The sequence below is a fragment of the Pelodiscus sinensis genome, chromosome 13 (genome assembly GCF_052426305.1).
Source record: "Pelodiscus sinensis isolate ZL-2025 chromosome 13, ASM5242630v1, whole genome shotgun sequence".
Classification (NCBI taxonomy): Eukaryota; Metazoa; Chordata; order Testudines; family Trionychidae; genus Pelodiscus; species Pelodiscus sinensis.
The window spans coordinates 17650958-17673082 of record NC_143064.1 but is presented as its reverse complement, the minus strand read 5'-3'; the positions used below and the strand labels follow the sequence as shown (position 1 = coordinate 17673082).

Below are 22125 nucleotides of genomic sequence, written 5' to 3'. Positions count from 1 at the left end.
TTTTGGCGATTAAAAGCCCTGTGTGGACAGGGCCATTTGTTGGGAAAACCCCCTTTTTCGCAAGATCCTGTAAACCTCATTTTTTTTAGGAATAAGGGATCTTGCAAAAAAGGGTTTTTTCCTGACAAATGGCCCCATAGACATGGGGCTTTTTATCTTCTACAAAAAACCCAGGGTGTGTCTAAACTACATGGCTCTGTCGATGGAGCCATGTAGATTAGGCTGATCAGCAAAGGGAAATGAAGCCGCGATTTAAATAATCGCGGCTTCATTTAAATTTAAATGGCTGCAGTGCTCTGACGACCAGCTGATAATCAGCTGTTTGTCGGCAGATCGGGGCAGTCTGGACGCACCACTGTCGACAAGGAAGCCTTTGCTGATCAGCCTAATCTACATGGCTCCATCGACGGAGCCATGTAGTTTAGACACACCCCCACAGTGTAGACATAGCCTTGGAGAGGGCTGATGGAGCACTTTGGTCTTCTTAATGTTGAGGGTGACACCAAAACATACATAAGCATCAGAAAACTCATTCAGGATAGTTTGAAGATCTTTTTCAGAAGTGGGCAAAAACTGCATTGTCATCAGCATACTGAAGTTCATGAGAAATGTGGTGGAAATCTTATTCTTAGCTGAAAAAAACTTAATAGTGAATAGTTCTGCAGCACCTTAGAGACTAATCAACAAATGTAGATGGTATCATGAGCTTTTGTGGGTACAACCTACTTTTGTCATCTGAAGAAGTTGGTTGTACCCACAACGAAAATCTTCCTGACACCACACCATCTTTGACAGCTAGAGTCTAACCAATGGCATAGACACCATGACAACTGGAAATCCTCTGTCTGCTGCAGCCTACATCTTTCTTCACAACTCCTTGAAGGAGGTGCAATGCTGTGGCATTACACAACAGTTTCACCACCATTGTGCTGTTATCCTCTGTCTGCTCTGCCATTGAGGACTTCATAGATCACACTTTGTCTGGGACTTCACCTTTGACCATTCTGCTGTGGGTGACCCTAAGGGAGTATATGACTCCAGGCAGCATCACTCTCGGGGATCATTGGAACATGAAAGCCTCTCTACCATTACAAGGTGACGATCCATGGAAAGGACAGTATTTACATCATCTGCATTTTGAAGGCTTACATGGGCCTAAGTGGTGCATAGATTTTTTAGTGTCCACTGTATCAGGGTGAATTCACTCAAACAAGCCTGGGGGTTGCTTTAATTACAGCCTTTGGTGGCCCAAAGCATATAAGGGGCCCAAATCTGAACTCAATTCAATTTTACACTCAAGTCAGTTTTCCTTTAAAAAAAACCCCTAATGTTTAGTTCTGTTTAGACTCTTTTAAAAAGTGACTCAAAAAAAAAAAGAACACTTGTGATGTCCCAGATTTATTGTCTTCGGTGACCGCAGCAAAGGTGGCCAGGTAGCTGGTGAAAAGATGCTCTACCTACCAGCATTTGAATATCCTTCTTATGCAATATTAGTTTAAAAAAAAAGTTTATAGGGGCTAAATACTTATGTCATTGGCACCATGGACTCCCCTCCCATCTTCAGTGTAGGCCCTCAAGCTTGAATCCACAAAGGACATAGATGCCAAAATCCTGGTGTTAAGAGTCTTCTGATACACCAAATTCCCATTGAGATGAACCCCGTAGGCATTTAAATTCAGTGATAAAGAGTTTGCAGTAAAAGTTCTGTAGGGAACTATGTTCCTTCTCTGGACGGGCACACTACTGCCTCACTCTGGGTGCCCTGCCCAAACGCCAGCCATTATTTGCCTTAATCACACACAGGAACCAATCTGGTAGGCATGCTTCACCTGACTCAATGTGCAAAAGGAGGCCCTCCCTTATAACCTTAAAGCCAGTGGTTAGGGTTCTCATTCTTTCGCTGAAACAATTAATATTTTTATTCTGTTAATTAAAGTGGAACAACTTCACAATCCAGTATTCTGGCCTTGTGGGTAGCCTACTTATATGCCCATCTCTTCCCATTCAGTGTATAAAAGAAAGGACTATGCAGCACTTTAAAGACTAACAAGATGGTTTATTAGGTGATGAGCTTTCATGGGCCAGACTCACTTCCTCAGATCAAATTCTAGAAGAGAATTGGCATGACCATATATACCAAAGGAATACAATGAAAAAAATGAAAAAAAGTGAACACATTATAAAACTGACAAATCAGATTTAGAACAGAGGGGGAATAAGGGGGAGGGCTAGTGTCTATGAGATAATGATATTGGGGTGATAATTGGGGAAGTTATCTTTGTAATGGGTAAGGTAATTAGCATCTTTGTGAAGGCCCATTTGTAAAGTGTCAAATTTAAGCATGAATGACAATTCTGGGGTTTCCCTTTGTAGTCTGGTGTTAAAGTCTCTTTGAAGTAAGATACATTTTGTAAGGTCGTTAAGACTCTGCTCAGGTTGGTTGAAATGAAAAGAAACTGGTTTATCTTTGTGAAGGTGTCTGATGTCTGATTTGTGGGCATTGATTCTTTGGCGAAGTGTCTGAGAAGTTTGTCCAATATACATAGCAGAAGGACACTGTTGGCACATGATGGCATAAATTATATTTCTGAATGAACAGGAATATGTGTTCTTGATCTTGTAACTGACATGGTTAGGTCCAGTGATGGTATCACCAGAGTAATATGCGGACAAAGTTGGCAACGGGGCTTGTTGCAAGAGAAAGTTCCAGGATTGGTATTGGTGTGGTATGTCCCTAAACACCTAACACATCTTTGTGGATACAGTGTTCTTTTTGTGACATTTTAAGCACCTAAAAGTTAGATGCTGTGACTCTTGGCAATGCAACATCTAAGTCCCTTAGTGGATTCCCACCCAAACAGCTTTGAATCTTGCTAAATTCAGGGGACAAAATCATGAGGCATGTAAGCTATAGCCTAACTTCTCTGTTCAAGTCTTCAGATTTTCCTTCCCAGATAGCATAAAATAAATTTAGTGTTAAAAATATCTTAAATCTTTAGAGTAGATGCTGTAAAATTATGGTAAGGTTAAAAAGTAAGGTGTGAAATTGTTTATAACAAAAAAAAAAAGAGATTTTTCAGGAAAAAGGGATTTCCCAAATCTGATATGTCTAAAAGTACTTTTTGTGAGAGCTTTATCATTTTCAGTTAAAACAGCTTATATTTCTTGCCATGTTGGAAATTCTAAGGGCTTATCTAGACTACAGGGAACAGTTGAAAGAGGATATGCAAATTCTGAGGATTTGCATATCTTCTTCCAATCACGCTTTCGAAAGTGAAAGTAGTTTAGATGTGGCTTTTTCAGCGAACTCCCCCCCCCCCCATTTGTCGAAAAGCCACGTAAACCTCACTTTTGCCAGAGCTAGGGAGCATTGCTCCCACTTAGGTACGGCACGACAGACCTGCCAATATTACTCTCATGTCTACCACATCCTGGGTGGCAGGTCAGTCCCTGCCTCTCCCGACACCTGTAGTGGACTCAGGTCTAGAGAAGCCCATCATTGCCCACAGGGGGCAGAGACACTGAGGAGGAGGAGGAGGAGCCAGATGAGGCCAGCACCGTCTCTATGCCTGCAAGCCAGGGCCTCGTGCTCACCCTGGAGCTGGTACCCCCCTCTCTGGATGTCTCCGAGGTTTCGACAGAGGCCAGGAAAGGCCCATCAGGTGAGTGCCATTTCTTTCCCTACACCCATGAACAAGTGGAGGTGGTGGGCAGCCAGGGGTTGGGTCATGCTCCTCACTCACCCTTCTTGGTCTGGGGATTGCTCAGCAACCTGTTCATATGGTTGCATGCACCAGAGGACCCTTGTGCATCAGGATCAGGGGAGGCCTGCCATACTCCTGATGCTGGGGTGGGACACTTTCCCACCACAAGCCACCACTAGAAGGAGGTTGGAGACATGGAGATACACACACACACACACACACACACACACACACACACACAGGAGTGTTGCACATGGCACAGAGGCATGACCACATGATCAGTGCAGCAGCCGCCCCTGGGGACAGCATAGTGAGGTGCAGGAGTATCTGCCACTCACAAACATCTCCCCCCTTCCCCAGGGGCAGTTGACCGTTTTGCGGGGCCCAGGGCAGTATAATCTTGCAGGGCCCCCCTTTGCCACAGCGCACGCGCAGGGCTTTTTAAAGCGCGGGGCCAGGGGTGGCCGCCCCGATCGCCCTGCCATATATCTGCCCCCCCCAACACCCTGTCCCTACTTCTCTGGTGGCCAGGGATACAAGTCCTCTCTTCATGGGACACCACCACTGCTGGACCTGGTGTGTGTGCAGCATGGAGGGAAGCCCAGCCTCCCCATGTCCCCCTGTCCTGCTCTCAGGTTCCCAGTTTGGCTGGCACCTTCCCATGCCTGCTTGTCCCTGGGACACAGAGGTACTGAGGCTCCCCCCTGGATATCTGGGCCCCTCAAGGAAAGGGCCACTGTCTAGGCCACAGAGGGCCTTGCTCCAAGCACATCACCTTCATCTGACTCAAGACCTTTTGGTCTTGACTCCCAGATGAGGCCAAGGCTTTAGGCACAGTGTCTCTAAGGATGACTGACCTTTCTATTCTCCACAGCCAGACCAGCTGCAAGAGAGGGGTTTTCAACACCACCCATGGCAGCCTCCTGACCCTGAGTGACCCACCAACGCAGGAGAACCCAAGAAAAATTCCAGCTGGAGCACATTTCTGCATTGAGATTCCTGCAGCACGCCCTGGACCGGAGGCTGCAGGAGGAAATCCAGCTGCGGAGAGACACCTGGATGGAAATGCTGAATCAGGGCTGCACTATCTGCGCAGTTGTACTAGCACTCATTGCTGGCATGGTGCCTGCTCTTGCTGCCACTCCTTTTCCTGCCCCTGCCCTTCCTACTTCTCCCCCTTACCCTCCATGGCCACCGAGGTTCCCTGCACCCGAGGCAGTGGGACCACCGGAGCCAGGCACCACGCCGAGCCTCAGCCCTGGGCCTCTCTTTCCCCCCCTCCCAGTTTCTTTCCCCAGTCCCTCCCTAGTTACTTCTACCCCCAAATAAAAAAAACAAACTTTATTTTCTCTAAAACAAAAAGTGTGGTTTATTGTCTCTGCAGGGGAGGGAGGAAGGAAGGGTTGTGGGAAGAAAGGCACAGAGGGGCAATGCAAAGGCCCTTAGTGGAGAGACCCAGTGGAGAGTATCACTGGGGTCCCTGTCAAAAACTCTCCCTTAGGGCCTCCTGGATGTGCACAGCCCCTTGTTGAGCCTGCTGTGTGCAGCTGCTCAAAGGTCCTGCCGAGCCAGTCAGCCTCTGCCCTCCCACCCCACCCTGGCAGGAACATCTCCCTCCTCCTTCCTTTCACAAAAATTGTGATGAACACAGCAGACGACCACCACTTGGGAGATGTTTGGCTCCCTGATGTCCAGCCAGGTGAGGAGGCAACGGAACCACACCGTCAGATGCCCCAAGGCGCTCTCCACCACCATGCGGACCCTGCTGAGCTTGGCATTAAAGTATTCCTTGGTGTGGTCAAGGTGTCCATTGTAGGGTTTCATTAGCCAGGGCAACAGAGAGTAGATCATATCCCCTGCAGTGTACGTCAGCTTGTCCACATCCCTGACTCTGATGGTGCGGTCGGAGAAAAAAATGTCGGCATGCAGCTTCTGGAAGACACTGGGGTTGCTGAAGATGCAGGCCTTGCACGCCTTCCTCAACCACCCAACATAGATGTCCGTGAACCAGGCATGGTGGTCGTAACGGCCTGCAGAACCATTGAAAAGTACCCCTTCCAGTTAATGTATACAAATGCCCAGTAGTTGGGGGCACAGATGAGGATGTGAGTGCCATCAGTAGCCTCCCCACCCCCTGCAATTGGGGAACCCCATATTGACAAAGATGGCAACGATGGGGTCCATGTCACTAGGTTGATGACCCTATGCAGCATAGTATTGATGGCCCTCACCACCTGTAGAAGGAAATAAATAAATAGAGAATCACAGGGTTGCCGGAGGTCCCTCCCCCACACACACCAGGAGCAATCACCTACTTACCCCATCCCCGACAGGGCTTTGTGAACACAGAACTGAAAAACCTCCTGGGCAGGGGGTTTCCACCAACAAAGCAATCCCCACTTTTCCTAGGGTACCCCTTTCCAGCACTTGACCACCCTCCTGGGACAATAACCAAGAGCGATAACCTGCATGACTAGGGCACCAACGATCAATCTCCCCATGCCGAACTGTTTCCTGATGGATCGGCAGCTGTCTGGCATAGCGAGCTTCAAAATGGCAATGGCTACCCACTCCTTAAGGGGGATGATGGGCACATGTGGGTGTCCTGTCACCTTGAGGGCAGGGGCAAGCCACTCAGACAGCTCCAGAAAGGTGTCTTTCTATATATAGAAATCCTGGAGCCGCTGCTGATCGTCCCACTACTCCATAACTATCCAGTGTCCATGCTCCAGATGTAGCAGTGCATGGTGGGGTCCAGCTGCATGAGTTGTTCCCGCAGAGAGATGGGGAGGTTCTCCCTAATGAACTTGGGTTTGCGTTCCTGCAGGGCCAGGAAGGCAGCTTGCAGAAACTGCTGCAGGACCTGCAGCACGACAGACAAGCGCTGTCTAGTGCTCACTGTTTAGCGAGCTGAGATGTCCACAAGGGCAACAAAAGCAGGCAAAGGAATGGGTTATTCTGTCCCTCAAGTAGGTAGGTAAAAGAGAGGAACCTGAGACATGGCTGTACAAGGGGGTCCCTTTACGCTCAAACCTCAGATACTTCCTCGAGCTGCTGCCTGAGGCTAACTGCTGTCCTATTGCCCTGCCTGAAGTGCTTCCAGGTGGCTTTAAATGCGATTAAGTATCCAATGAGTGTGGACTCTCTATTTCAAAATAGCTCCGTGTTATTTCTATGGGCGGACATGTAGACGCACTATTCCAAAATAAGCTATTTTGGAGTATTTCTTCCTTAATAGCTTATTCCGAAATAAGTTTGCCGTGTAGATGTACCATTATATCCTTCTCTGTGTTATAATATATCAAGGACACTCAGAGCTCTGGATGGGAACCCTTTGGTAAGTTTGTTTAAGGAAGGCTGAAATCTGAAATACAAATTATATTTTATGGAAATTAAAGTTTACTTTGTCAAAATCTGATTACTGTATTCTAAGGAATTAACACAAATGAGGAAATATTTTCATATAGTACCAGTATTAATGCTTTTTTTACTCTTTGCCAACAGGTATCACTGTGGATAAGTATGGATTCATTTACTTTGTCGATGGCACCATGATTCGGAAAATTGATGAAAGTGGTGTGATAACAACAGTAATAGGTTCAAATGGTCTCACATCAACACAGCCACTGAGCTGTGACTCTGGAATGGACATTACTCAGGTAGACCTCACTGATTTTCATGCATTGTTACTATTCATCACATTGTGGAAATGGGTAACTATTTTTACTGTATAAAATAGCCATAAAAGGATGCCCAGTTAATCAGTTAAAACTAGGTGGCACAAGATTTCAGACACATTTATTAGAGCAGTAGTGATATTTGATAGTATTTGGAGCTTACAAACAGATCACTTAAATAAATCTGAGATCTACATATAGAAAAAGTATGCATGTGACTTTCACAAATGGCCCACATATATATTATGTGTAGGGCCCTACCAGATTCATGGCAATGTCTCTCCCTGTGACATCTGGTCATTTGTGTGTGCTTTTATCTTATACTATACTGGTATCATGGGGGGAAAGCAGAGTTTCTCGAAGAGGGGGTCCTGACCCAAAAGATAGTTGCAGGGGGGTCACAAGGTTATTTTAAGGGGGTCATATTATGACCCCCTTACTTCTGTGATGACTTTAGAGCCGAGCAGTGGCTGTTGGCTTAATCCCCATCTCTGAAAGCAGTGACCTGCCAGCAGCAGTGCAGAAGAATGGTAATATCATACTGTGCCATCCTTACATCTGCACTGCTGCCTTCAGAGCTGGGTGGCTGGAGAGTTATGGCTGCTGACTGAGGGCTCAGCTCTGCAGGCAGCAGCATAGAAGTAGGGGTGGCCATGCCGTTCTTTCTTCTGTGCTGCTGGTGACGACTCTGCTTTCTGAACCGAGATCCCAGCCAGCAACTGTGGCTTTCTAGCTACCCAGCTCTTAAGGTGGCACTGCCACAAGCAGCACCACAGAAGTAAGGATAGCAGTAGTGCAACCCTCCATACAATAACCCTGAAAGCCCCCCACAACTTCTTTTTGGATCAGGACTCCTACAATTAGACCACTGTGATATTTCAAATTTAAATAGCTGAAATAATGAAATTTAGAATTAATGGTTCTGTGACCATGAAATTGGCCAAAATGAACTGTGAATTTGGTAGGATCATAATTATGTGTGTGTACAGGTGCTTACATGCTTACACTAATAAATCTATACAGTATGTCTACAGAGATTGCTTTAAAAATTTACAAGCTACTATTACATGTGTCCTTTAAAAGCTGGTGATATTACTATCTGTATAGAAGGTTTAACAATCTACCTTTAGCCTAGCTTTCTGACACTGATGTGCTTGCATCATTTAATAGAGAAGAAAAATGATATATTGTGGCTGGCCAGGTCTCTGCCATGGAGCACTATGAATGGGTTGCTGGAAGAACTTACAAAATAGCAGCTACAGGATACAGAAGCTACAGCTTTTCAATTCATTTTTAAAGTGCTCTTCAATTCTTAATTCAAAGACAACGTAACAGAAATTGAACAAAAAGGCACTTTCCCCATCTGGTTTATATTCAGAACCAGACTGGCATTTATATACAAAACAGACAGATTTTCAGAAAAAGGAATTATTGAATAGTTAATGGGCAGCAACACTAAAAGGCAGATGGTGTCGGCCAGTATCTACTTATTCAATGCTGTCTCCAAAATAAAGTAAAATATATCTGCGTCAAACAATTAGAGGGAGTTGAAACTCAAAACATTTACATTATAGGATGTGTGTGATTATACCTAAGTGTCTAATGGGTTGTTTGGGGTTATTTTTTCCTATGTATTTTAATATTTTGACATTGTAAACCATAGCTGATATATATTTATAGAACAACCCTCTGAGTTGTATCTAATTCATATAAAGGATTTTAATGGTTGCAGTTTACCATGAGGGCCTGATCCTGCATTGCTTGAAATCAAGGGAGTTTCAGGCACACAAGGAATGCAGGATTAATCTCCTGGTTTGTGTATAACAAGCTTCTTGATTTATGGGCCAAATTTGGTCTTATGGGGCAAAACCCTCCCATAGAGAATAGGAAACTGAGACATCCAGATCAGACTGCCTGCCCCATCAGGGAGAAAGCTTTATTCTTATCTTACATAGAAAGTGCCAGGGATTCATATTGCCAAACTAGTGGATGCCCTGGATTACACATGGACTTCTTGTCATTGCTGATGACCCATGCCTTCCCTACATCTGCCTATGCCCATTATCATGCAGCTATTATCTGCCATCTCAGTAACTCTAAAGAATGAGACCTTGCAGGAATTAATTATGCCTGGAGCATATTTTAAGTACTACTGTACTTGGATATATGTATAGCAACTGCCTGCAGCATATGTGTAGCATTAGATACCAGATCAGATATCTCTAAAGTCTGTCAGGAATCTCACTGTGCAGAGAATCTGTTCCCTTGATACCTTGCTTCCTAGCTCTGGATCTGCAATGGAGCCCCATTCCATGGAACTCAGACAGAGGGAGCATCTAAAGTATCATGGGTGAGGAAAAGCATGCCTCTGAGTAAGCTCTTGCCCTAGTCCATGTTGTTCTGCACTGCCATGTTGACAGGTTAGCTCCTTTCCATATGTGAAAGAAAAAAGGAAAATGAGTTCTGGTAATTAAATCCAACTGGTTCAAGGTTGGTGTTCTATAAATAGTACTATCCATGGAAATGGTTTTCACTGCATGTTTATCATCACATAGTGGTGCAAAAGCCATAACAAACTGTGATATAGATGTATCCTGACTGCAAAAACTAAAATAATTATGAAATGAATTCAGAATGCATGCCAATAAAAATACCAGATATTGGGATTAAAAGGTATCTTTACAAAGGACACCTAAAAGTACTTATCTTTAAAAAGGCATCAAAAGGATCTAATTCCTTTTTTAAAAATCAAAATGAGGTATTAAATCCATCCCACATACATTGTATCACTGATGTCATTTCACCCTTCATCTATTGAATCTTTCCAGATAAAAGCCCTGGAATTTGAATCTGCAATTTATAGAAGCACCTATTTGTTTTTATTACTTATCCTATTGATTTTCCTCACAGTTTATATAACTAAATAGTTCCCAAATGAATGCCCCAGATTAAATGTCCTATGGTATCATTGAACCAAATTCTGTTTTCAGTCATGCAGGTAAATCAGCTTGTCAATTAAATTACTCTACAATTAAGTTGATGACAATTAATTTATCCTGGAACTGTATCTCTGTAGATGAGAGATTATTTGATCAAAATCCACTCTCAGATACACCCTCATCACCATTAACTATTAAGAAGTGACATAGCTGTAACTAAGAGCAGACTTTGCCATCACTACATTAAATTATATTTGGCTAGATCTCAAATAGCATTTACCTCAGGAATAAGTGGTTTATTCACAAATTATGCAATTAAGAAGAATTTGTGAACTAGGTTAATAAAATCTACTCTAAAAATTTAGTTTGCTCTGACAATAAAATGAATGACTTGTTCAAAATGAGTATTTTTTTATTTAGGGCATGTCTACACAGCAGCATTATTTTGAAATAATAACATTATCTTGAAATAACTATGCAAGTGTCTACAAGCCTACTATTTCAAAATAATTTTGAAATAATGGGCGGCTTATTTTGGAGTCCGTAACTCTAATTTCACAAGGAATAACTCCTGTTCTGAACATAGCTATTTCGGTATAGGGTGTGTAGACAGGGCATATGGGGTTATTTTGAAATAAGGGGCCTCCACCCCTTTCCATGGGTGACCTGCTGGCCCTTCTGTTCACACACAGCAAAACTCTATAGTTCCCCTTCCTCTGCAGGCTTTAAAGGTGCAGCTTCGGGGGAAAGGGCTTATGGCACATGGAAGGCCCTGACAGCCCTGAGCAATAAAGCAGCAGCCTGCACAGCTGTCCCTGCAGCCATGAGCCATACCCATGCTCCATCCAAGTCCTTCCTGGCTGCAGCCAAGCAGGCAGCCAGCTCCCAGGACCCAGCCAGGGAACGAAAGAGGTGCAAGCCTTCCTGGTCTGGTGCAGAGATCCTGGACCTCATTGAGATCTGGGGCAAGAAGGAAAACCTCCAGGATCTCTGCACCAGTTGCAGGAATGCCAGCATCTATGGGCCAAGGGCCCACATGCACACTCAGGAGCAGGTACACATGAAAGTGAAGGAGCTCAGGCAGGCCTATGCCACGGCCAGGGAGCACAGCTCCCACTCTGGGGTGGCACCCCAAACCTGCCTCTGCTATGAGTAGCTCTTCTGCATCCCAGGGGGCAGGTTAGTCCCTTCCCGCTGCCTCAGTGGTGGACCCAAGACTGGAGATGCAATTTTCACTTTCCCATGAGGAGGAGAAGGAAGAGGAGCTGGACAAGGCCAGCAGTGTGACAGTGCCAGCCAGCCATGAAGACATACTCGCCCTGGAGCTGGTCTCTTCCACCCTGGATGTCTCCCAGGCAACGCTTGATGCTTGGGAAGGCCCATCAGTTGAGTGTCATTAGTTTCCATAGACATACACAGGTGGAGGTGGCAGACAGCCACCACACATGCCAACCCCCCAACTGCGCATGATCCACAGGCACCAGAGGGCTAACAAGGACCTCCAGAGGGAGTATATCACTGCCCTGCAAGCCCTGCAGCGCTCCATGGACTGGCATGATTGGAGGAGGACCTGCAGCTGTGCCATGACACCTGGTGGAAGGTGCTGCAACAGGGCTGATCCATCTGTGCAGCCTTCCATTCAGTCATCGACCACCCAATGGCCTCTCCCGTGCTGGATCCTGGCCCTCCAGCTTCTCCCCCAACCTACCCCCGTGGACACTGAGAGCACCACATACGAGGCAGTGGCATCACACGATGCAGACGCCACTCCCTGCCCCAGCCCGGACTCTCTCCTTTCTCCCCCACCTCCTCCTTCCACCACCCTTCTCCCTCCCCCAGTTTCTTTCCCCAGTTCCTTCCCAGTTACATTCACCCAATAAAAATAAAAGAGTTGATTGTTTCCAAAGAAAAAGTACAGTTTATTGTCCCTGCAGGGAAAGAGGAGGGAAAGAGAGGGCAGAGGAAGGGAGTGGGGTGAGAGGAAAGCCAAAAAGGGGCAATGCACAGGCCCCTTGTGGGGAGGCCCAGAGGAGAGTGTCACTATGGTCCTTGTGAGAAGCTCTCCCTCGGGGCCTCACGGATTTGCACAGCCCTCTGATGGGCTTGCTGGATAGCAGCCATGCGTGGCTGCTCAAAGATTCTGTTGATCTGGTCAGCCTATGCCCCACACCCTGGCAGAAACATCTCCCTCTTCCTTTCACAGAGGTTGTGGAGGACACAACATACTGCCACTGTCTGGGGGACATTCTGCTTGAGGTGGTCTAGCCGGGTGAGGAGGCAATGGAACCTCTCCTTCCGATGCCTGAAGGTGCCCTCAACAACAATACGGGCCCTGATGAACTTGGTGTTAAAATGTTCCTTGCTGGGGTCAAGATGCCCAGTGTAGGGCTTCATGAGACAGAGAAGCTGAGGGTAGGCTGCATTCCCTACAACACAGACCGGCATGTCCACGTCCCCAACTCTGATGATGTGGTCAGGGAAAAAGGTGCCGGTGAGCAGCTTCTGGAACTGGCTAGAGTTTTGGAAGACACATGCATCATGTGCCCTTCCCGACCACCCAACGTAGATGTCCGTGAACTGCCCACCATGGTCCAGGAGGGCCTGCAGGACAATCGAAAAGTACTTCTTCTGATTAATGTACTCAGGTGCCCAGTGGTCAGAGGCCCAGATGGGGATGGGGATGCTGTCAATAGCCCTTGGGGTTGGGGTCCACAGTTGGGGAAGCCAATGGTGATGATGGGGTCCATGTCGCCCAGGTTGCTGACTCTGCACAGCAGGATGGTGTTGATAGCCCTGACCACATGCAGAAGGAGAAAAACAGAACCACAGGGTTGCCAGGGACATCAGGAGGCCCTCGAGCCCCACCTCCTTCCCTTATACACACACACCAGGATCAAGCCTGACTTGCCCCTTCCACCATCAGGGCTTTGTGAAGGCAAGAGTGAAAAACCTCCCAAGAAGAGAGCTTCCATCCATCATTTACCACCACCACTCCACCTTCCCTACGGAACCCCACTCCAGCAGTTCAGTTCACGTCCTTCCTAGGACAATAGTAAGAGAGTCAAACCTGCATGAGCATGGCTCTGACTATCGATCTCCCCATGCTGAACTGGTTCCTGATGGATCAGTAGCTGTCCAGCATGGTGAGCTTCCAGATGGCAATGGCAACCTGCTTCTGGGGGTAGACAGTGGGACTCATGTGGGTATCCCATCATGTGAGGGCATTCTGGAACTATTGCTGGTCATCCCACCACTCCAGGACAATTCTATCCAACCAGTAGGAGCTAGTGTCCAGCTGCCTAAGGCAGCAGTGCACAATGTACAGGAGATGATGGGAGGGGTTGGGCAGAATGAGCAGACCCAGAGATCAGAGAGGAATTGCCCCACAATGAGCTGGGGGTCCTGTTCCTGAAGGGCAGGAAGTCACCCACAGAAACTGCAGGAGGTTCACCAAGACACAAAAGAGCTGTCAACTGCTGGGAGGCAGGTCTGGCTCTGTGTCTAGAGGGCTGAGATGTCCATAAGGGGAACCAGATCAGGCAGAGAAAAGATTTGGCAGTCTCTCAATGAGGTAGACAAAAGAGAAGAACCTGAGACATGGCTGTACAAGACCTTTAAGCTCGAGTCTCAGGCAGCAGCTCCAGGAAGTAAGTGCTTCCAGGTGGCCTTAAATGCAATTCAGCATCCAGTGAATTTGGATGCTCTGTTTTGAAATAGCTCAGGGTGTGTCTAAACTACATGGCTCCGTCGATGGAGCCATGTAGATTAGGTTGATCGGCAGAGGGAAATGAAGCCGCGATTTAAGTAATCACGGCTTCATTTAAATTTAAATGGCTGCTGCGCTCTGCCGACCAGCTGATGATCAGCTGTTTGTCAGCAGATCGTGGCAGTCTGGACGCGCCACGGTCGACAAGGAAGCCTTTGTCGACCAGCACAGGTAAACCTGGTTTCACGAGGCATACCTGCGCCGGTCAACAAAGGCTTCCTTGTTGACCCTGGCACATCCAGACTGCCCCGATCTGCCGACAAACAGCTGGTTATCAGCTGGTCGGCAGAGCGCGGCAGCCATTTAAATTTAAATGAAGCCGTGATTATTTAAATCGCGGCTTCATTTCCCTCTGCCGATCAGCCTAATCTACATGGCTCCATCGACGGTGTAGATGCTGTATAGACGCTCTATTTTGAAATAATCTATTTTGGAGTATTTCCTCCAAAATAGCTTACTCTGAAATAAGCGTGCATTGTAGACATGCCCTTACTGAAATCAGGGCCGGACGGAGGCATGGGCAGCTGCCCAGGGCGCCAACTGATGGGGGGGCGCCTGATGGCAGCTGTAAGGGGTGCGCGGCGTCTCTTACAGCTGCCATCAGGCGCCATGCGCCCAGCTCCCGCAGCACCGGCCCGCCCACATCCCCACAGCGCTGGCCAGTAACGCCCTTCCCCTCACGACCGAGGGGCCTACACGGCTGTAGCCGGGCCGCGCATGCACCGTGCACCCGGGGGCGGTGCCGTGTGCCCGTGCCCGGGGCTCCAGAATACCTCGGACCGGCTCTGACTGAAATACCAAACAACTTTTGGAGTAAACATGGAGTATAATTGGCTACTGAAAATACTGCTGCATATAAATAGAACTTTCACTTTGATAGGTAAATTGATTATGAAAAAGTTTAGTGACATATTTCAGTACCAGTTTTGACCAGAAATATGTCTTAAAAATCATTAAGAACAGGTCACTTATTTCCATCTTAGACTTGACTAATGCATTTTCATTCTGCATTTGTAAGGAAAAGGAGATTGGGTTGATGTAGCTCTGTGATGAATTTGCTCTTCTTTTACCTGTACAGAACATAGCTGAATTCTGTTTTGATTACGAGCAAGTCAAATGAATTTAGTGTTCTCAGACAAGTCAAATGAATTAAGTGTACTTGGTCTAGTTACTAAAGGACATATTTTCAAAAACAGTTCAGGGCCAGACATTCCAAGTACTCAGAATCTGCATTTGAAGACAGAATTCCAAAAACAGTCAGTTCTTTTTTTGTACCAGAATATGGGCCAGATTCTCAAAAGGGATCAAAAAAACACCTAATGGGTCTCTTTGAGACATTGGTGGCCAGATTTTCAAGAACCCAATGTACTAGTTTATATTTAAAATCTGGACACTTATCTTAGTACATAAATGAGAGCTGAGCTCTTCTGAAAATGTGGCCCAATTGTAGGTGCTGAGCATTGTTGAAAATCTGGCTGTAATTATCACTTGCCTAATTGATCAAACTGGCAGAAGAAAAAATGGCACAATTAACACCCACTGCTTATGAGAAGCCCATTTCTGAAGCATCACAATTGTTACTGATTATGATTTAAATGTCTCAGAAGAGCTGTTGGGGAAGCTTAATAGGATCTTATTCTTCTCTTGCTTACACCTGTTACAGTTCAGTGGAGTTTATTGGATTTACAATAGTAAATGAGAGGAGAATCAACCCCCTACAAAATGTTTGGTTCTAACAAAGGCTAACAGTATTTTGCTCTGTAATAGGCCAAAATTCAATGTAAAAGAAGAAAAATCAAGAACAATGATAAAGGCCTTACTTCTTTCTATCTTCACTGCTGTGGAGAAAACTGAAGATGGAGTGTTGGTAGAAATGCCCATTTCCAATTCCATCATGTACCTTGTACCCATTATAACTATGTGACTTGATTCTTTACTGCCATGCGTTTTAGTTATTTCCCCTCTACACAGCATAAACTGCTATAGGACTTTATTTGATAGCATTTCATACGCACCTGGTACTCAGCCCATCAGAGATTAAAGTAAGCAGGTGCGCCCAGGTGTGCAGCTTCGGCAAGAGCTAGCTGAGCTACAGCAAGAGCCATCAGGGAGCTAGTTAAACAGTTGGCATGGACCCGGATTGCAATAGGACAGTACCTGTAAGAAATTGTAAGTTCCTTTAACTGCTGCAGCCTATACAAATACAAATAACTACAAAGGTTCAAGGCAGTGGAGAATCAACTCCAAAATCTCTTCCTTAGCTTGTAAACCATGGTCTTGACCCTTCACTAATGTCAGTTCCACTATTGATGACGCTTTGCCAGAATAATAGCTTCTGACTGATTGATAGAGTTTGTAACTGTCACCACTGTGTCCTAAACTGAAAGTTCTTATTTGAAGATTTTCTGTCTTGACATTTGCACTTCATCAACCTTTGTTCGGCAGTTCTCCACTTGATGGATCCCATATATATTCTTTTGCTACACCTAAAATTCAAAGTGATACTACAGAATATTTTACTCCTTCACAAAAATGTGACAAGATTTACTTATATTGATGGTCTGTTCATCCAGATCAAATTAAGATATATATGTCGGAATGATGAGTAGGAGGAAAAAGCAGAAGATATAGAGATATTCTTTGAAAGCATTTGAAGCACTGGACACCCCACTTTTAAATCTTTGTAAATTGGCAGAAGGAACCCTACTCATAATGTGCTCAAGATGAGAGAGAATGTTACCAAGTGAGAATAAAGCTGAGTGGAATGATTTAAAATGTGACTTAAGATGTCACAAATGTAAACACTGACAAACCTCTTGTAGTCAGAAGGGTGACAGCCAGGCAAGCCATTAACAATGTCTGCCGGGGGACAAATTTGCATGCTTGAAGACCTATTGAATGGAATAGAAAGCTTATAGAATGCTCTGATATCCCTTGAAGAAAAATGTGAGAACCTGTTTTACAGAATAAATAAAGCAGTTAATTACATGACTTCTGCTGAAATGCAGTCAGATACAATAGAAGATTATGTGGAAGACAGAAGAAAGAGCCCATGAATGAGAGTCAGATGCATATACATACAGCTGCCAATATAAAAATTCATTTGATTTTAGAGTGAAGTACTTTTGAACAGTGCTGAGCATGGAACATAAAAAAGGTATTGCAGGATCATATTTATTTCTTTGGGGAGATTAATAGATCTATTTGCAGGCTGAAGGAAGACACACTATCTCCTGAGAAGTTTCACTACATTTTTTGCTATTGATGAAGCTACAACGTTTTTACTTAAACTCAGTGGAACCACTTTCTTGATCAGCTGAGCAATTTGCCATTGACATGTTTAGACATTTTCATTCTTTTATTAATTAACAAAGTTAAGCCACTTGTTCTACTGGAAAGTCTACATCTTCTGGTACATAATTCTGCCTCTTCTTCACATGTTAAGGAAAAGGTCCGAGTAGAAAATCCACCCACTATGAGGAGGAAGAGTCTGTGTGATAAAGAAGTGAAGTGGTCCAGAGACCAATCCCCCTTTCTCATCATATTTAACTTCAGCATTTACTTTGTTTCTTTTTAAACACATTCTTTAAAAATAGCCCTTTGGATTATCAGCTTGGTTGTTTTACAAGAGAGAGAAATAAAACGAGCTCATGTCTATTGATTTGGATGGTATGATAATACAAAAAATAATGTCTATTTAAAAAGGTAATTTAGGAAACACTCTTTAACATATCTAGTATTCCTGTAAATACAGGAGCTATGGAAGTTTCCTAATAGGAATTCTATATTCAAATTGTGCTGGAGACCCTTCTATTAAACAGAGAGAGGGCAGCCACTTTATTTTCATTTTACCAGATCAGTACAAAACTAGATTTAGCTTTTGTTTTTGTCTTCTCTCTCTGAGGCTTATGATGATCTGTTAGTTCAGTCATGTTTAGCGGATGATACTGTAAACAGTCTCTGAGCACCATTAAGAAGGATTTTGCAGAAAGACAGTTGCTGCTGTTATTCTTGAAATTGATAAACAAAACAAAAAGTCTCATTTCTAGACCTTCAGCTATCACTAAGGTCCCTTCTTTAAAGAAATTAAGTTAAAAATGAAATGCTTTTCTTTATTGTCCATGGATGACATAAACCTATTTCTCTGCTATTTCTCTGATAATTATAGATTTTTTTAAGGAAAAACTAGTAATCAGGACCAACATTTTAATTGCAAAAACAAGCTGAGGGAGGATCCCTCTTAGCAGTTGGGAAAGGGAGGGAAGAACCCTTTACTGGTCTTTTTTTCACATCATAAGTAAGATTATACAGGCCTTAACCCTTTTTTGGTTTTGTAAGTTGCCTTTCTTTAGTGGGAGCTAAGGCAACTCAGCGCCTCACAAGATCAAACCCTTAAATAATAATAATAATGATAGCTGCACCTGTGTTGTTTATGCAGTCAGACCCCTAAATAGAAATAAACTTGTTTTTCTGGATGTAATTTTAGAATATCAGATGGAAGGAATGACCAGTTCATCAGAGCCAAATTTCCCTGACAATGAATATGAAATACCATTCACACAGACATATTGCATGTGGTCTGTGGAACTCACTGAAGAACAGCAACAACAACAGCAACAAAAAATCAGAACTTCGTAACTTATTAGCAAGAGAGAAAACTACAAGAGTATTATTTTCTTTGTTGCCTTCATAGTTCTTAGTTTTCAAGGCCCAAGCTGTACAAAATGTGATAAGTCTGAAGAGACTGAAAAGATGTACTTTTTATAAGGCATAGGTAGGACCTTACCAAATTCACAGCCAAGAAAAATGGGCTATGGACCATGAAGAATGGTAGAGAGAGGTTGTAGGGAAGGGTTGCAAGGTTATTTTGGAGAGGGGAGGGGTTGGTGTTGCCATGATTACTTCTGTGCTGCTTTCAAAGCTGGGTGGCCAGAGAGCAGCAGTTGTTGGCCACATGCCCAGCTCTGTAAGCAGCACCCCATCAGTAGCAGCACAGAAGTAAGGCTAGAAATACCATAATTTGCCAGCCTTACTTCTATGCTGGTGCTGGCAGCTGCTCTGTCTTCAGAGCTGGGCTCCCAACCAGCAGCCACAGTTCTTCAGCTGCCGAGCTCTGATGGCAGTACTGCTTCCAGCAGCAGTGTAGATATAAGGGTAGCCGTACTACACCCTCCCTACAATAACCTTGTGACCCCACCACAATTCATTTTTATTCAATTATAACACCATGCAATTTCAGATTTAAATAATGACATTTGCTATTTTTAAAATCCTTTGACTATGAAATTGTTCAAAATAGACCATGAATTTGATAGGACCCTATCCATAGGACTAAATTCTGCCCTAAGTTACCCTGCAACCTGAGGAAGTGAGGGAGAGAGCAGCCACATAAAGGAGGGAGATCACAGATAGCAGCTACAGCATGGCAATTGAGAGAACAAATGTGAGAACAAAATAATGTGGAAGAGAAAAGAAGCTTCTTTTATATTACAAGTTGAGAGAGATAATGGGGTTGCAAGAGGTGAGTGTCAAGAAAAAAATTCACCAATTTCCTACTAAAGAGCACCATTAATAGGTTAAGTTTTTAGGCATGCATTATAAAATTTGTGACACAGAGAAATATAAATAGAACAACAATGAGTAGCATCTTGTATGATATGTTCTACTAACAATAACAACATTTATAAACCAATTAGCTAAAACAACTGAAGGACATTTTGCTTTTGCAAATTGGGCCTTCATCTCCTGCTGAAACATTCTTTGGGACAGGGAGGATATGCAAAATGAAGTGCCATTTTGGAGATTTAATTTAAGAAGTTTAGTAATGTAGGTCACATTGCAGGAAAATCATAAATGGCTGAACATCATTCATTATCCATTCTATCAAACCCTTGAAGCAAAATGAGAAACTGAACAGCACGTAATGAGAAGTGAGGAAAGTCATGACACTGTTAGATTCTTCGTCTGTATGTACTTCTCTTCCTCCACCTATATCCAAACAAATCTTTGAATAAAGACTATTAGATTACTTCATGACTCTTCACTGCTAAATTTGTGAACCATATCATGGCTTCAGGAGACCAAAGCTTCACTTTATTTCCCATCATAAAGTGTAATAAACCCTTTGGAAGGTTTAATAAAAGGTCTGTCCAAAGTTTGAATACCAGGATAAGCCTGATCCTATAAACCCTGTGTGACTCATGTGAGTTGTTCCTCTAGTTTGCTGCAGCATATTTCAGCTTAACCATTTGCAAGAAAACTGTACATTTCCTGGTAAGGAAGGAAAGAAACATGAAAGGTGAGAAAACAGAAAAATAGGGGGACATATTGGAGAAATGCAAGGAAAGAGAAAGAGGAGGCAAAATGAAGAAGAGAAAGAGGAGGAGCTAAAAAATAGGTAATGAAAAGAAAATGGCAAGGGGGGACATGTTGGAAGATATGCTAGAATTACTGTTCCAGGGATCTGACGTGTGTTTAAAGTACAGTCTTGCAAAGATTTAATGTACAGTAAATGCTTAACTTTACATCTTGGGAGTAGTCCCCTTTGTAGTCAATAACTGTACTCATCATGGGATGTTTTGCATCTGGTTACATCTTTGCAGGATCATGTTGTTACTTTGTTGATTTCATTTAATAATTATGAGGATGAATGTTGATGTCTTGTAATCAACTGAAGTTTTTAAGTACTCAGTTCACACTATCCTTGTTGTGTCTTTGAGATATCATATATGAAAGGAGCTAAAACACACCAAGGACAAGCTCTGCCTCTAACTTTATTATACAGAAAATAGCAAAAAGAAACAATACAGACTCACATATCTATTCCACTAAATGGGGTATATAGCACAGACAATATAGGAATACCTACACCTAGAACAATGCACAAGGTATTCAGCTTTAAGGATATAGACATACATAGTTAAACAACTTACAAACTCATCCAAAGCGCAGAATGTGGTGGTATTAGGGGACTTCAGCTATCCAGATATATGTTGGGAAACCAACACAGTGGGGCACAGATTATCCAATAAGTTCTTGGACTGCATTGGAGACAATTTTTTATTTCAGAAGGTTCAGAAAGCTACTGGGGAGAAGCTGTTCTTGGTTTGATTCTAACAAATAGAGAGGAAGTGGTTAAAAATGTGAAAGTGGAAGGCAGCTTGGGAGAAGGTGACCATGAAATCATAGAGCTCCTGATTCTAAAGAATGGTAGAAGAAAGAACAGCAAAAGAGCGACAATGGATTTCAAGAAGGCAGATTTTAGTAAACTCCGAGACCTGGTAGGTAAGGTCCCATGGGAAGCAAGACTACGAGGAAAAACAACTGAAGTAAGTTGGCAGTTTTTTAAAAGGACATTATTAAGGGCCCAAAAGCAAACTATTCCACTGCGTAGAGAGATAAAAAGTATGGCAGGAGACCACTTTGGGTCAACTGGAAGATCTTAAATGATCTAAAAATAAAAAGGAGTAGTATAAAAAGTGGAAACTAGGTCAAATTACAAAGGATGATTATAAGCAAACAACACAGGTATTCAGGGGCAAGATTAGAAAAAGCAAAGGCACAAAAAGAATTAAATCTAGCTAGAGACATAAAGGGTAACAAAAGAAGATGTTCTACAAATATATTAGGAGCAAGAGGAAGACCATAGACAGGGAACTTGGAAATCGTAGAGGTGCTTAATGACTTATTTATTTCAGTTTTTGTCAAGAACATGGATGGTTACGGGATGCCTGACATAGTGACTGCTAGTGGAAAAGAACAAGTTAAAAATTACTTAGAAATGTTAGATTTCTGCAAGTCAACAGAGCCTGATAAAATGCATCATAGCATACTCAAGGAGCTGATAAAGGAGGTATCTGAACCTTTAACTATAATCTTTGAAAAATCATGAAAGTCAGGAGAGATTCCAGAAGACTGGAAAAGAGCAAATATGGTACCCACCTATAAAAAGGGAAATAAGAGCAACTCAGGAAACTACAGACCAGCCAGTTTAACTTTTGTGCCAGGGAAGATAATGGAGCAAGTAATTAATGAATTAA

At 43.8% G+C, this 22125-nt stretch overlaps 1 protein-coding gene across 4 annotated transcripts in view; it reads left to right on the top strand.

Moving 5' to 3' along the window:
* Positions 1 to 22125, top strand: part of TENM1 (teneurin transmembrane protein 1) — a 744434-nt gene that overhangs the window by 661064 nt on the left and 61245 nt on the right. For all 4 annotated transcript variants that reach the window (XM_089781841.1, XM_089781839.1, XM_089781838.1 and 1 more), the window contains one exon: positions 7209 to 7363. In XM_089781841.1, the coding sequence (XP_089637967.1) occupies positions 7209 to 7363 (155 nt within the window). The remainder of the gene's footprint in view (positions 1 to 7208; positions 7364 to 22125) is intronic.